Here is a 16666-nt window from a genome sequence, read left to right as displayed (position 1 = left end):
GTGAGATTTCCATATCATCTTACAACCTCCTGTTAGCTTCCTCTGGTGATTGCAAAAGACAGAAGACACAATGGAGGAAGTTGTGGAGGATACACAAGTAGTGCAATAGAGCTGTTGCTTCATAAAGCATTGGGAGAAATTCAGGGTCAGGGCCCTAACAGCTGATCACAATCAAAAACGTAAATCTCAAGATTTTATTTTATTTTTTTTAAAAAAAGGTTACAGAGTCCTGGAAACCTGTAATAATAATAATAATAATAACAACAACAACAATAACAATAATAAAATTGGAAGGGACCTTGGAGGTCATATAGTCCACCCCCTGCTCAGGCAGGAAACCCTATACCATTTCGGACAAATGGCTGTCCAGTCTCTTCTTAAAAACTTCCAGTGTTGGAGCATTCACCGCTTCTGGAGGTAGGTTGTTCCACTGGTTGTATTGTTCTAACTGTCATTTATCAGCAAACCCATTAAGGTAAGGACTTTTTCATCCCTCTGATTCACTTTCTAATTTTCTCTTGTTGCACAGAAGGAGTTGCTACCTATTTGTTCAATAAGAAACAGATGCACAGATATTACTTTTCTACAATGTTATTTCTGTTCCAAGAGGAGAGAATATCTGCAACTCAAGGTTGAAGTGTGTTGGCCTTAGTACTATCTAAGCTTACTTGTTTGTTTACAGATATTTCATTAACCAATTGGGCAATATCATAGGTGTGAGTAAGTGTGGGATTTGCTGCCTGTTTATATACAATCAAGTAGAAAATAATATCCTAATCAAAGAACTACCAACAAGAAACCACACCCCTATCCCAACTGGTAAGGCAAATTACCATCTATATATTTAACAGAAAAGGTACATGTCACATTTTAATCTAGAACTAATGGTATACAGAGTGAAATGGATTCCAGCTGTTTTATCTTCCACGTATTTTGTATATATCACAAGAGAACCACCACCTACTGCTTCATTGTTCCAGAGTAGATTCAAAAGAGAAGGCCAACCCTCTGCTATTATTGGCATTATATTTATTGAAATTTCATGCAAGTAATTTAAATGTTTGTGCTCAAAATTTTGCTGGTTCCAAAATGCTGAGCACACTAACACCTAGTTATTACTTGGACTGACACCATCAAGAAATATCAGAGCTGCAGGAAAGTCTGAAGAGCAAAAAAAAAAAAAATCCTTGAAAGAAGACATTGGCAAAGTACTTCCGTATTGTGACTGAGAATATGACAAGGATGAGTTCATGAAGTTACCAGGAATGAAGATGAATTTGAAGGGGAATGTAACCTTTTTTTTTTTTTTACAGTACTCAAGAACTCAGATTCCAAAGAAGGAAATAATTAGGTCCAATATAGCTTTACTTCTAGCTCCCTCCTTCACCTTTTGGATGATAAAGTTGTTGGCTAGGTTGGTTAAGAAACTGTCTGATCTCCCACTAGCTGCAGAGTTGGTCTCCCAGTTGATATCTGGATAGTTGAAGTCTCCCATTACTACTGTGGTATGCTTCCTACATACTTTTGTTAACTGGTTGGCAAAGAGTTCATCTATTTCTTCTGATTGGTTGGGCGACCTGTGACCTGTAATATACACCTAGGGCAATGTCACTTTTTTTCCCTTTTATATTGACCCATATACATTCTAGAGGGATTTTATCTTTGATCACGTGCATTTCTGTAGATGTGTAGTGTTTTCTTATATATAGTGCAACTCCCCTCCTCTTTTTGTAGCTCTATTTCCTTTGAACAATTTGTATCCATCCATCAGTACATTCCAGTCATGGGTTTCGTCCCACCAGGTTTCTGTAACGTCAGCTATGTCATACCTGCCCTCATGTACTATTTTTTCTAGTTCACCCTGTTTGTTCCCCAATATTTGAGGATTTGTATATAAGCATTTAAGACCTTTATGCCTGTCCATGGCTATGTTTCCTGCATCACCAGATTGTTGTTTGAGTTTTTCTTTTTTCTCATTACTCCCTATCTCATTGTTTGATTTGTCTTCTCAGGATTTATAACCGGTTTTGTGTTCTAGAGATTTTTCCCCCTCAATTTTTATTTAAAGCCCTCCTGATGAGTTGGACCAGTCTTTTTCTGAGTACATTTTTCCCTGTTTTCGTGAGATGCAGCCCATCCCTTGCCAAGAGTTCTTTGTGTAGGAAATGCAGTCCATGGTCCAGGAAACCAACATTTTCTTGGCAACACCAACCCTTTAGCCAGTGGTTTGTTTCTAGAATTCTTTTCTCCTTCAATGGGGATTGGCCTTTCATTGGGAGCACTGATGAGAACACTGCTTGTGCTCCTAGCTCCTTAACTTTATTGCCTAGTTGTTTATAATCTCTCAATATTGTGCTAAAGTTCTTTGTTGTGTCATTTGTCCTAATGTGAAGTAGGAGGAAAGGGTAGTAATCTGTGGGCCTAATTATTTTGGTTAGGTTCTTGGTCACATCTTTGATTTTTGCTCCAGGGAGACAAAATACCTCCCTGGATTGTATGTCCGGTCTGCAGATGGCTGATTCCATTCTTTTGAGGATAGGATCTCCTATTACCAACACTCACCTTTCTTTTTTGGGGGGTGCAGTCTGGGGTGCTTTTCTGTTTATCTCAGGTGTGTTTGTTGATGTGACTCTTTTAGGGATGTTTGGTGTTGTCTCTTTGATAGGTGTCTGCATGTTTTCTTTGAGGGGGAGGTTGTAGGTCTGTGCATTTCCATCTAGAGGGAGAAATCGATTGTTCAGTTTTAATGGGGCTGCTTCTGATTGGGTTGGGTTAGATTGGATAGTAGGGGTTTGTTAGATGCATTCTGCTTCTTTCTTTGATTATTGTGTTTCCTTCTATGTGTGACATACCTCCATTTGTCCTCCTCCAAGGGCATATCAATAGGGTCAAATCCTCTGGGAGTTATTTGTTCATTATTTGGTTCAGTTTGGTATAGCTTTCTTGTGTAGGTTGCAGTTTGTCTAGAGTTGCCTCTAAGTTCCTTACTTTTTCCTCTAGTAATTCACACAGTTTACATCTAATGCATGTATAATTTGGGTGTTCTTTGAGCATAAGCACATACATGGAACATGTATTGCCTATCACAATAATACCACAATATGTAGTACTGTAGTTTGTATTACCACATATTTTTCCCGAATAGGACAATAACTTGCTATATTAGTATCTTCGGTAACAGTAGCAGCCAATATCCTGTTGTGTGTGTTTTTGTAAAAAAAAAAAAAATTAAATTCCCGTCTTTGTTTTGCTTTGTTTGTTTATTGTTTCTTGCATTAGTCATTTGATTTCTGTTCTGTCCATTTCTGTCTCCTTTGTTTATTGTTCTTAAGTATCCTTTCACATTCTCTGTGAATTTATTTAATTATATGTAAACATATTTAATTATATGTAAACATTTTAATTGTATTCAGCACAGAGGGAATCAAGCTATTTTCCAAAACACCTGAAGTTAGGACAAGAAACAATGGGTGGAAACTAATCAAGGAGAGAAGCAACCTAGAACTACGGAGAAACTTCCTGACAGTGAGAACAATTAATCAGTGGAACAACCTGCTTCCAGAAGCAGTAAATGCTCCAACACTGGAAGTTTTTAAGAAGAGACTGGACAGCCATTTGTCTGAAATGGTGTAGGGTTTCCTGCCTGAGCAGGGGGTTGGACTAGATGACCTCCAAGGTCCCTTCCAATTTTACTGTTATTATTATTATTACTATTATTATTATAATTATTATTATTATAGATGTACATTAAAAATATAAAAATGTTTTATTTTCATTTATATCCAATTTGCATCTAAATATTGTTAGAATTTTAGCAAGCACATATTTAGCATACTCCTCTTGATTTAACATATATAATTAGCAAAGCTAACCAGTATTACAAAGGTTGCATGTAAATAAAGATATAAACTGCACAATGATTTTATGAATAAGGCAATGTATTGGCATGCTTTTCCCAGAAACTATAGTAGTGACTCATAACTAATCATTTACCTGATGTTTATTGTTACTAGTTAGTTAGATGAGTAAATCTGATTTTGAGGTTCACAGTGTCTGCTATGAAATTATGAAGGCCCACATAAGGAGAATGTTCTTGAGACTAAATAGAATTCACCAATGATATAAACACCCCAATGTATTTGCTGGCAATTACAAACTCCTAGAGAACAATATAAAACTCCAAATAAAGTTATATGTGTTGGTGCTTCTCTTCCACTCTTTTTTTTTCTCTGATAAGGATCACCCAAATCCTTGCAAGTAGAATAATCTAAAATAATCTTAGATTTCTGTTAATTAGTTGGGTTCATAGTATGTTTTGTTTCATTTTGCCTTATCACTTGATCCAACTATTGTGATTTGTAAATCATGGTTTCTGCCTTAGCATGATGTATGAGCTAGATTATTATAACTTGTTCAACAAGCCATGTTCAAATGATTGCTTAGCTACTTATTAATTAAATTAATAAATACCGTAATTTCCAGCGTATAAGATGACTCGGTGTATAAGACGACCCCTGACTTCGGAGCCGATTTGCATGCCTAGAAAGTCATCTTATACGGTGGAAACTACCGTAATTTCCGGCATATAAGACGACTCGGCGTATAAGACGACCCCCGACTTCGGAGCCGATTTGCATGCTTTAGAAAGTCGTTTTATATGCCGGAAAATACGATATGTTGAGGGACTATAAAATAGCACAGAATTCAGACATATTCAGAATGGAATCACTAAAGCCATGATAAACATAGAAATGGCTGGTAAAAAGATTAATTGAATTTCCGGAAAATAAAAAAAACCCTCTAAATATGATAGAATGCATTAAATATGACTAATAATTATGACTTTAATACATTCATTATCACAATGTATTACTATCGATACAATCATTTCAACAATTGATTCTCTCAATTTTAAAGTATATAGGAAGATATATGCATCTCTTCCACCAATTTTAATAGTTAATTATTTTAATAATGAAGTTTAACTGGCATTGGTTTTAACTGCATTAATTTTATTAAGTTTTTACATTAGATTAGAAAAATAGAATAATAGCTTTATTGTCACTTTGAATGTACGCTAATCGGCATACATTAAAATGGAATTTCGTTGCATTCAGCTCTCAAAGATTACCACTTCCAATATATACTACATAAATATGACAAAAATAAATAAATAAATACAGAATTATGCATATACCCACATATATTATATGACACAGAGAAACAACACAGTCTAGTTCGGATTATGTATACATGTGCATGGCGAGAGAAACGAATCTTGCGAGTTTACCAGATGGATGGCATAGCTATTACAGAATCGGGTAGTCCTGTTAGAAATACTTTGAAACCTCCTCCCAGAGGGGAGCAACAGAAACAGACCTTACAGTGGATGTGTGGGGTCTCTAACAATGCTTTGAGTTCTAAGCACAGAGCGCTTAGAAGCAGCATCTTGAATACCAGGGAGCGAGCTTTTTTTTTTTTTTTTTACATTAGAAGTTTTACATTATGATTCTTTGTTGTTGTAAACCAGCTTGAGTATTAGAATAAAAAGAGATTGATATCATAAACAAAATCTTCCTTTCTAATTTTGGGTCAGCTAAACTTAAAAATATAGTTACATTTTACTATATTCTTTTTTTCCTGTGACTACCTGGATTATCTGTGTACAAGGTCAGCTTTATTTTTGAAGATAAGCAAACTTCATCATCATGCTCTGTTAAATGGTCTTGAATAATATCTTCATAGTAGGAAAATATTCACATAATCAAGTTTCAGCAACAAACTGAGGCACGTTGACTGGGAATTTTAAACACTGCAAACTCAAATTAATCTAGTGAATGCTAGATTAGGAAAGACCAGACTACAGAACAATGTAAAGAAATTTCACATTGTTTGCACAATGTATCCCACTGCTTGTTTTATAAAATTTTTCACATTTGTTTTCCCTGTTTAAGTGTAGCAGTATTTCTCTGCTTTTTTTCTGGTGTGTTAAACAGTTCAGTCACATGACCTTATTTAAGGGGAAGATGATAAAAATCTTTACATCCCAAGCGTAATTAGCCTTTAGGAGCTAATATATAGCATAATCTAATTAGTTACGCTACAATATATCTGGTGCTATCTAAAATATGTATTGGCTTTTTTCCCATCTGCTTTGTGGTACAGTATTTCCAATTTACTTTCAGAGAAACTCAGAGAACACCAAAGTAAGAAGCATTTCAGATAATCCAATGGCTCACAGTTGCAATAGTGAATAAAAGATCTTTTGGGATAGACCCATAATTCATGCTGCTTAACAGCTTTGGGAACTGGAAATGCAGAATATACAAAGGACAGCTTCAAAGCCTAAAAAAATAATGTGATTGTTAGATTTTTTTTGGATTTGTGCATTTTTATGTGTGGTCCCACTCATTTATTGTGCACTACCCAGAGTCACCTTCGGTGAAGTGGGTGGCTGGATAAATTGATTAATAAATAAAATACCACATTCATCCATCTCTCCCTCTCTCTTTCTTCTCCTCTCTCTTACCTACACATACATCTTCAAACACCACAAAATTCTGGATTGTTTTTGCTACAAAAAAAACCCCACAAGGCTTATCCTCTAGAAGCACCAATGGTATAACAGATTTTCTAATAGTTATCTGAACTATTAAATATTATTTTGGTAATCACAGTAGTGTGTGATAAGAAACTCATGCCTTAAAAAGTGATTAGGAACCAGATGTCAAATTTCTGAAATATGGTTTAATATTTGGCTACCAACCATAAGGGGTGTGTGTGTGTGTGTTTGTGTGTGTGTACACACATACATAGAACTATAAACATACATAAATCTAGCTACCTTTCTACATTCAGGAAAATAATCAGATATTAACAAATTAAAACAGACTACTAATTAGGCTTAATGTGCACTAAATGCATTTTTTTAACTTTTGGGAGTGCAGATAATCACACATTAACAATAAATTAAATTAATGTAATGGTTCTATTTTTTTATTGGTTGGTACATATAGTCATGAAGCCTTCATTTAGAGAAAACAATGAAGGAAAACAAATATTGTCTGAACTAGTCTTCTGTTGGTGACATACAGGTAGTCCTCAACTTACAACAGTTCATTTAGTGACTGTTGAATGTTACAACGGCACTGAAAAATGTGACTTATGACCATTTTTCACAGTTATGACCTTTATAGCATCCCCATGATTATGTGATTAAATTTCAGATGCTTGGCAACTCGTTCATATTTATGACCATTGCTGTGTCCCAAGGTCATGTGATCACCTTTTGGAACCTTAATAGGGAAGCCAGATTTACTTAATAATGTGGTTTCTAACTTAACTGCACTGATTCACTTAATAACTGTGGCAAGAAAGGGGTTATAAAAAGGGGTAAAACTCACTTTAAAATATCTCACTTAACAACAGAAATTTTGGGCTCAATTGTGGTCGTAAGTCAAGGACTACCTGTATTTTTAAAAATCAATGGCAATAAGCCTAATATTCAACAAATGAAAAATTTTAAATGAAAAGTAATTTCTTTATTTCTCAATCTAAGCTTTTGTACTTCTTCCCCTAAATGATTTTTTTCTATGTGTGGAATATTTTTTGAATGTTTGGATCCACATATGCTTGATGTGTTCTAGTAGGAGAAATTGGGCAACAGGATGTATAAGCAAAGCATGAGTGAAGAGAATTGGCATGTGAATTTTAAGCCATGTATATTGATTCTGTAACAACACAAAATAATCTTGGAAGATTGTGGGAATAGGATCTGCAGCATAACACATAGAAAAAACTTGGAGAAATGTAAAGGTGGGCTGGTGGAAATTGGGACAGAAATTTTGAGTTTTGTAAGAGGCAATAGGAATATATTGAATGAAAGACATAAAGGCAACATAAGTGATTGAACTAAATATTTTATATACTATTAGTAAGACAAATATTCCTGGATTTATGTAATCATGACAAGATTACAAACATAGGCCTAAGTAATAAGAATAGTTTAGATAAATTGAATATCTCAGCTTACATTGTTGCCTACGTTTGTGAAATATTTGATGTTAATGTTAAAACATCTATACGTAACTAATGTAGTACTGGAACCAGCCGTAAGGAAACAACTTAGTGTTTGTAACCTAATTACACATATAATTCATATTTTGGGCCTTTATAGGCTAAACAGTATTAATAACATTCAACATGGGGAATGGTAAGATGATACTTGAAACACTTATAACTTATGAAATACAGAAAAGATATTGAGACCTTACTTTTCAATGAATATATCAAAACAGCTGAGTTATTCCCCTAAGATATAGAGTTAAAACTTTGCAGATAGTTAAATTGGGACTGAATGGGGACTACATCACTCATTCTGAATGGATAGTTGGATTTTCAGTAGGTATTTCTCAGGATCAAGCTTGTTGAAACTAAGAAGATTTTGCAAAACAGTTTATGATTTGACATGATAACATTAAAGGAAAATAAGTTAAAAATTCAGATCTTTGGAACATAGCTAACACTCTTATCACCGTCAAAGTTTAAAGATCACATTTATTGCCACTGTTGAAATTGACACTAAAAATGTGTTGTCATTAGTTCTGAAAACTAGCCAAGCCATTTGGGGGATTCAGTACAAAAGGTATGAATTCTCAGAATTGTGGAAATCATGCAAACAAATGAACAGAGAATACAACAATATTGAAACTGCTGTGGTTGTTTAAAGAAAATATTGTGTGTATGCCAATGTAACATCCTAGCTTGGAATCATCCTCACTTAATGAGTCAGTATGGAAAATCATCCTCATATTATATTTCTGTAACAAAACATGTTATATTTCTTTTTTCTATGAATCTTGATTTTCTAGGTTGCACACACACGCACATATATATATATATATATATATATATATATATATATATATCTTTGTATGCAGATAGATCAGTGGTTCTCAACGTTTGTGTGACGGCCCCGTCACACAAACGTGCCGCGCATGCACGGCGCCGCCCCCATGCACGGCACGCATGCGCAGCGCCGCCCCCTGAGGGGAAAAAATGGCAGATCGCCTTGTTTGGCGACCCCCAAGAAATGGTCGATCGACCCCAAATGGGGTCGCGACCCATAGGTTGAGAACCGCTGAGATAGATAGATAGATTGAGAGAGAGAGAGAGAGAGAGAGAGAGAGAGAGAGAGAGAGAGAGAGAGAGAGAAACAGAATGTATAGATAGAAAACAAAAGCAATGACCCATTTAAGAACTTGGCTCCCCAGAATATATGTATTAGTAACCCATAAGATTTATTATGGATTGGTATTAAATTGTTACCAAAAAGATCTTCAGTCAAAAATGGTATCAATCTGATACTTGCTTGTGTTCTTCCCAAAAGACTATTTCCATTGAATGAGCGTGTTGATTTTTTAATCAGGAAAACAGTGGAAGGAAATAAATTAAGCCTTTTCTCTCTCTGCTGCAGTGCTGATTTTATTTCCAGCCATTCATCCATTCATACAGGCACTGACATCTTTGCTTTCTTTTTAAGTGCTAGCATCCTGATCACAGCTACCCAGTCTCAAATCAATATTTGGTCCTTAGTGAGGGAACCTAGTGGGATGTTACTGCAGTACTGTAGACTGAAGTTCACAGTACTGGAGTTTCCAGTTTTCTGAGTTCATTGCAAATAGCGCGCATTATACTCTATCAGAAAAAGTTTGTCTGAAAAAAAGATTGTGGAGCCTAAGAATAGGGAGTGCCTGAGAACCTGCAATATAATGTGGGAAGGTAGTTAGAAAGGGACTCGCTCGCAACTAGCTAGCCAAGGGCAGCAGCCGCTGGCCGCCTACGTGACTCCTTACCTGAGGTGCAGATAATGCACGAGCTTGGTCACCACGGTAACCATCTAGGCGGGATTCACCTTCTCAGAGATCCAAGGAGAGTCCGAGGAGCTGAGGAGCCTGGCGGAGCGTTCCGACTCTAGAGGTCTCCAAACGCTTTGACTTTTGCTCTTCTGGCGCCCTCGGAGAACGAACCACAAGGCGACGAAAGGAGGCCGCTGGGGCTTGGCTCTGCCGCCTCAACTGCCCGGGCAACGCCGACCTTGGTCCTCCCGCCGCCGCTAATGCCAGCGGGGATGAGAGGAGCAGGCAGGCGCTCAGTGCGATTCTGGCGGGCTTCCTCCGCCCGTCGCTGCCTGCAGCCGCCACACGCACCCTTCCGTCACCCCGACTCTCCCAGATGGCGGCAGAGCGCGCGCCTGCGGTCGCCCAGGCTCATGCAGGCGGGATCATTTCGACTCGAACCCGCAGTGGTCGCTCAAGCCCTCCGCTGGAAGGGACGGCCGCGCCCAAACTCATCTGGTGTAGCTTTTCCTTCTACCACTGGCGCGATAGAGAGTCTACTGATGGGCGTAAAATAAGCCCAGTCCTAGCCATTAGGCAAAATTAACTGTAATACCTTAAGAGTGCAGGAGTGCCAGAGGAGGAATCAAACCGCCAAGTGTATGACAGCTACAAGAGAGGGGCCAAAATGCAAAAGTACTAACTAGGTGATGTGAATTTTGGCATGTTGTTGAAGACTCCACAGTGGCATCAGAGATATTAGAAGATACTGGTTTGGAGGGTGTGCAAATGCTGCTCCACCCCAAACTCTACACTAGGTCAAAGCATAGGCAAAAACTGAGACAGTTTTACATAGAACATGGTAAAACAATCAACAGATAATTTGAGTCTGTGGGGGCCTTTTAGAAGTTTTGGATTTGACCCTAGGAGAACTGCATAGGATTTCCAACCAGCTAGTCTTCTTTTGGCAACCCTGTTTTTGTTTTTGCGAGGGATTCCTACAGTAAAAGGTTTGCTCCTGCTCATAGCCCTCCTAGAGGTTTGAGAGCATGCAAATGCAAGGGGAAGGTAACAGCATTCTGGGTGCCTTGGGATATAGTGATACAGGCCACATGGCCACAGAAATGTCTTTGAATTATGCTGGCTTCCTTGGCCAGGAAACAGAGATGAGCACCACCTCCTAGAGTCACATGACTGGACAAGGAAAACCTTCACCTTTACTTTTATATGTGAATTCAGTGCACCTCCTAGGTATGTGTACACGTTAAAGATAGATTTTTTTTTCATATATAGTTTTTGTGCCATTTGTTGCTATGCGATAGACTGATGTTCCAATTATATATCTTTCTCTGCCAAAAGCAACTTTCAGTTTGTATGGTGCTATCGTCACTCATTTGTGTGAAACTGTGAGCCCAAAAGGAAATGTGGAGAAATTATATCTATATGAATTCATTCATAAGCTTTGTCCATAATTATGATTTATTCTCCGTGAAGTAGGTGAAGTAGAAGCTGAACATTAAATGCTGCTCCTAAGGAAATATATAGATGTCAGAAGACAACAGAATCTATATTCTCTACTGTCACACCCCTCTAGCTATATTAAGGAGGGGTTTTTAAAACTTCTGATGAAAAATATAAAGATAACAGAAAGAGAAATAGCTGTAATTAGTTAAGAAAGAGAAAAGGTAAATCTTAAAGACTTAGCTAATAGCTGGCCATATGGATAATTATATAGGTTCTCAATCCAAAATGAAAATACTAAATAACCACTATAGCTAATGACAATTTAATTGCATACTGTAATTTGCTGTAAATTAGGTTACTATTATTAATCTTTAAAGATTGTCTATTCATAACAGGAATTTATTATAGACATAATTTTCTGGATCTGAATTAGTACATAATATATATTATCAAAAGTCTAATAAATTCTTCCAGCTACTGTTTTTCTTATTTTTCTATAAACGGTTGTGATTTTTATTAATACGGATTACACTTATATATGAAGACATGTTTGAATGCAGAAAAGTAGAAATATGAAATAGTGTAACATAATCTACAGAAAAATGGAAAAATTGTATGAACTTATGTATACTATAAATATGCATGCTTGGTTAATGATTAACAACAAGAAATTCCTTATTTTTCATAGTTCTCAAAAACAATTATTTACAAAATGTTATTTGCTACCCATAAGAATATCAGAATTCCCAGAGCAAATAATTTGTCTCATTCAGTCTACCATGTTCTGTCTAACATCTATTGATTGATTGGATTTATATTCTAAGTACTGTAACAAATATAAATAATATTATTTTAGACTGAAAGTTGTAATAATCAGAATCAATAATAGAATCCTAGTGAACAGAGGATCGGTTTGCATAGTCTTATGTAATGCTATTTATAATGATGTTGTCCATATTCTAGCAGTGCTATTTTAGCAATGTAGGAATCTTTAATACTAGCAACTGACATGATGCTGCTATGAAAGCTTATATTGTGATACAATGGAACCACATAGCACTCTGATAGCTAGGGAATGGTGAATGTGACATTAAAACAGTTTGTCATTTGACACAATATCTGGAGTGACTTTGAGCAGAGCCTTTCCCATTCCATATATTATGCTTTTCTCACAGTTGCTGATTCTTATTTTTACTTCTCACATCTTTAGCTGCTGACATTTGTATGATCATTGAATCTTTTCTCCAGTGCAGAGTGACTTTTAGAGAATTTATGTCAAACTGTAACAATAAAGTTCATGAAAGTCCTAGGACCTAGAGCCTCTCTTGACCCCACGACAGAAAGAGAGCAAAGAAAGAAGTAGAGCCTGTTACTATGATCACACATATATAAATCCCTAAGCATTGGAAGAGACTTTAGAGGGCCATAGTAAACATGTGTCAAATTAGCCTTTTGTATTTAACAAGGCTCTACAGTGGAACTGATAATTAATCATGATTATAGAAGGTCTTAAGACTAATCCCGCTTCTTGAAATAGCTATTTGTTTAGAGAGAGAACCATGTTCCATTTGCACTTGTAAATTTGTTTTTAAAAATTCTAATATATTCTTAAGGTAAGGTTACTTTTTTATAAGGAAAAATATATCCAAAATAAAATATATTTTAATTGTTAAAACACATGAACACATGCACAGTTTCTAATAGATTACCAAAGAGGTATGTTCTCTGTTACAGAATTAGGAATCTTTTATGCAGCTCCAGACCAAGCTCAGTGAACACTACCCAACAAGATTGGAGAGTACTTGTACATTTAAAAACTTTATTTTAGCAGCACAAGCATTTCATATTCTCTTTCTCAGTCATTCAGATCTTCCATACAGAATCTCTTCTTGTTTAAAGATGAATGTTGATGGAGTAGAAGATGGAAATTTGGACTTCTCTCCAGCTCTCAAGCAATGCTGGATTTCCTCAGCTGGATTGCTGGGTTACCTCAGCCCCCCAGAACTTGTCATGATCATTCATCATAGTTTGATATCTGCTCAAGATGTGCTTTTTAATGATTGTTCCATGATCATATTGAGTACGTGTATTTTATGAGAATGGTCCATTCAAGGATTCTCTGTCCCTTTGTAACTTGACTTGAAACATTGATATTGATGTTGATAAAAATTGTTTCTTTTTCACTGTTTCCATGTTTATTCTCAAGTGCAACTTTTAAGATGTTATTAAAGAGCCATTTTCATATCCAGTAGCAACAACAGTGAAGAAAAATTTGCATGCTGCGTCTCAAGAATAGTTGAATTGATTTTCCTGCATGTTGCTAAGGTTTGGATTAGATGATCCTTATGACTGCTTCTATATGGTTGCATGTGAACTAAAGTATTTTCACTTCTCATGTTAAAACTGGAATTTTTACATGAAAACAATAACAGTTCTGAGTCTACACACCAATGCTAGTGAAGCCGCTGATTAAAAAATAAAGATGCTCTTGCTAAAAATAAGTACCTGCTTAACTCATGGATTAACTTGAGCAGTAATCTAATCCATTAAAGGTTTGTAAAACTACATACGTATTTGAACTCTGGGACAAAAAACTGGAATTTTGTACCTAGTTATATGTGCCATTTCCTGTCTTCTGTTCTTGTTTAGCACTAATGGTGTAATCCTATACAATACCTAAATTCAATGTGATTTTTTTCCTGTATGATTTTATAGAAAATCACTGCATTAGCTTTGAAACAATAGTATCTGGATTGTAAAATTCAGATGACCACCAGATGGAGTCAAAGAATTAAACTTTCCTGTATCTGTTGCCACCTATTGATTGTCTGGATGTTTGCAGTTCTAAAAGCTTTATGAAGGAAACAATCCTAAAAGCTTCCAACAAAAGCTGATATTCATAATCCCATGAATATAATCGGTGCTACTTCATACAAAATTCTTATTCCTGCTGTAATAAATGTGGAGATGGAAAAGAAAATTGTCCTTGGGAAAAGTTGCCACAGTCCATCAAGAGAATCCATGACTCGGATCAGTACTCTGGGGAGTTGGCTTATATTGCTTCACTTTAAGGAAAAACATCTTTTATAAGGTATTGCAGTGCAATAAGCAGCCCAAAGAGCAGGAAAAAAATATCCATGGATTGATATTGTCATATCCTTCCACCTCAGACTACAAGGTATCATACAAGCTAATGGTCATCTGGGATTTTGCAGTCCAGATACGTATCTCAAAGTACCAAAGTTCTACACGCATTAATCAAGAAGTGAAAGTAATAAACATCGTATCTCCATTAATCCTAACGGCACTCTGCTGCAGGCAGATATGTTGACCTCAAAGTCAATTATATGCGTTGTTTTTAAGGTCAAAGTCTTTTGTAATTAAATCACTGACCCGTTTTATTTCCAGGGAATGAACAGATAGGATTCTATGTTTATCTGGCATTTTATATATATATTAAGAAAAGTTCAGATATATATTTAATTCCACTTCTGTGTTTTATTTTAAGATATTATTAAGATGATCTTTATAGTTAAATTGAATGGTTTTAAAAAGACAGGATTTCTATGTATAATAAAATTGAGACATTTTGATTATCCAGTGGGGCCTTTAGTATTAAAAAAGTAAGTTTAAAAGGGTTATAAATTGACCTGTGTCAAACACATTTGATGAAGCATTATAGCAGTTTTAAAAAATGGTTCTGAGTAATATCCTTCATATTGTTTGCAAGCATTCTTTGACTATCTAAAATCTTTTAGTGTGTGTGCGTGTATGTGTGTCTGTGTGAATCATCTATCTATTAAATGGATTGTGGTCTACTGAGCCATAGCTCCTTATATTTGTCTATATAATACAAGCTGGATACACTTATTAAATACTTTATCTGTTTGAATTTCTTTCTAAAAATTGTCTCTTTGAATAGTATAGGTCATAGATAAGAGATCTTGTTTTCCTTTAACTGACAGCCAGTTTGGTGTAGTGGTTAAGGCACCAGGCTAGAAACCAGGAGATGATGAGTTCTAGTCCCATCTTGGACATAAACGCAGTTGTATGATCTTGTGCTATTCATTCTCTCTTAGCCTTAGGAAGGAGGCAATGGTAAACCATTTCTAAAATCTTGTCAGAAAAACTGCCAGGGACTGATTCAGGAGTCAACAGTGACTCAAAGTTACCTGCCTCCTTATTCCTTTAATTATTTTTTAGAGAGCAAAATTCAGAAATCCATGCCAGAAATATCTGAGGGATTTTCCTTTATATATAAACATGCAACGGCCTTGCTTTCTTTTGCACATCTACACTCTACAATACATCTAGGCAAGGTTGTTTCTTTGTAGCCTTTTGCATTGCAACCCATATGTGGACAATAATAGTTGCTTATCTATTGTCTCTACGAAGTTCTTCCAGTTCTGGAAAACACTTTTCTCATTCCCAATTTTGTTATAAATTTGGGAGCAGGTGCTTTTTCCAATTAATGTAATGCCTATTGCATGTTTTATGGTATAATTATGGTGAATAGTTACTGCTGTTTTGATCACTCTTAGATTTTATAAGTTACTTAGAATACCCCCATAAGGAGAGGAAAAAGTTAATAATACTATAAATATAAATGTATAATTGCTTTGGATTCACTAATGGGAAAAATAAACTGTGAATAATATTGATTGCTTAAACAATTTGCTATAATAAATTGCTTATTTGGCTAGATTATGCCTGTTTCCTCAAGATTTTTTTTCCAAATTTGTAGAATGTGGTGTTTTCTTTTCCCAGGCTAAACTGTCTGCAAGGTCCAATATATTCTGTTTAGCAATGATCTCCAATGGCTTAGGTAGAAGTTTTTACAATTTCTAATAACACATTCTTTAATGGGGTTTTATTTAATTCTTTTAAAATATGAATAAAAGAGATTGAATGTGAATGTTTTGAATGTAGAGTATGTGGTTTACACTTGAAGTATAGTTTTTGGTCTAGTGGTTAAAGTACCAGGCTAGAAACTGGGAGATTGTGAGTTCTAGTAGGCATGCAAATCAGCTGGTTGACTTGAGCCACTCTCTCTCTCTCTCCCTCCCTCCTTCTCTAACCCACTTCACAGAATTAATGTTCTGAAAAAAAATATGAAGGATTCCAATATCTCAGGGGCTGCCATAAAGAAGAGGGAATTAAGCTATTCTCCAAAGCACCTGAAGGCAGGACAAGAAGCAACGGGTGGAAACTAATCAAGGAGAGAAGCAACCTAGAACTAAGGAGAAACTTCCTGACAGTGAGAACAATTAATCAGTGGAAAAACCTGCCTCCAGAAGCAGTAAATGCTCCAACACTGGAAGTTTTTAAGAAGAGACTGGACAGCCATTTGTCCGAAATGGTGTAGG

General features: G+C 35.9%; 1 protein-coding gene across 1 annotated transcript in view; it reads right to left on the bottom strand.

The window, feature by feature from the left end:
• The window catches only part of ARHGAP18 (Rho GTPase activating protein 18), an 87438-nt gene extending 77132 nt beyond the window's left edge, over nucleotides 1-10306 (bottom strand). The window contains exon 1 of the mRNA XM_039324618.1: nucleotides 9855-10306. Within this exon, the coding sequence (XP_039180552.1) occupies nucleotides 9855-9898 (44 nt within the window). The 5' untranslated portion in view covers nucleotides 9899-10306. The remainder of the gene's footprint in view (nucleotides 1-9854) is intronic.
• Between the last annotated feature and the right edge of the window lie 6360 nt (nucleotides 10307-16666).

This window comes from Crotalus tigris, unplaced genomic scaffold (assembly GCF_016545835.1).
Source record: "Crotalus tigris isolate CLP2741 ecotype Arizona unplaced genomic scaffold, ASM1654583v1 scf7180000017611.44802233496:7321179, whole genome shotgun sequence".
Taxonomy (NCBI): domain Eukaryota; kingdom Metazoa; phylum Chordata; class Lepidosauria; order Squamata; family Viperidae; genus Crotalus; species Crotalus tigris.
This window is presented reverse-complemented; position numbering and strand designations above follow the sequence as displayed.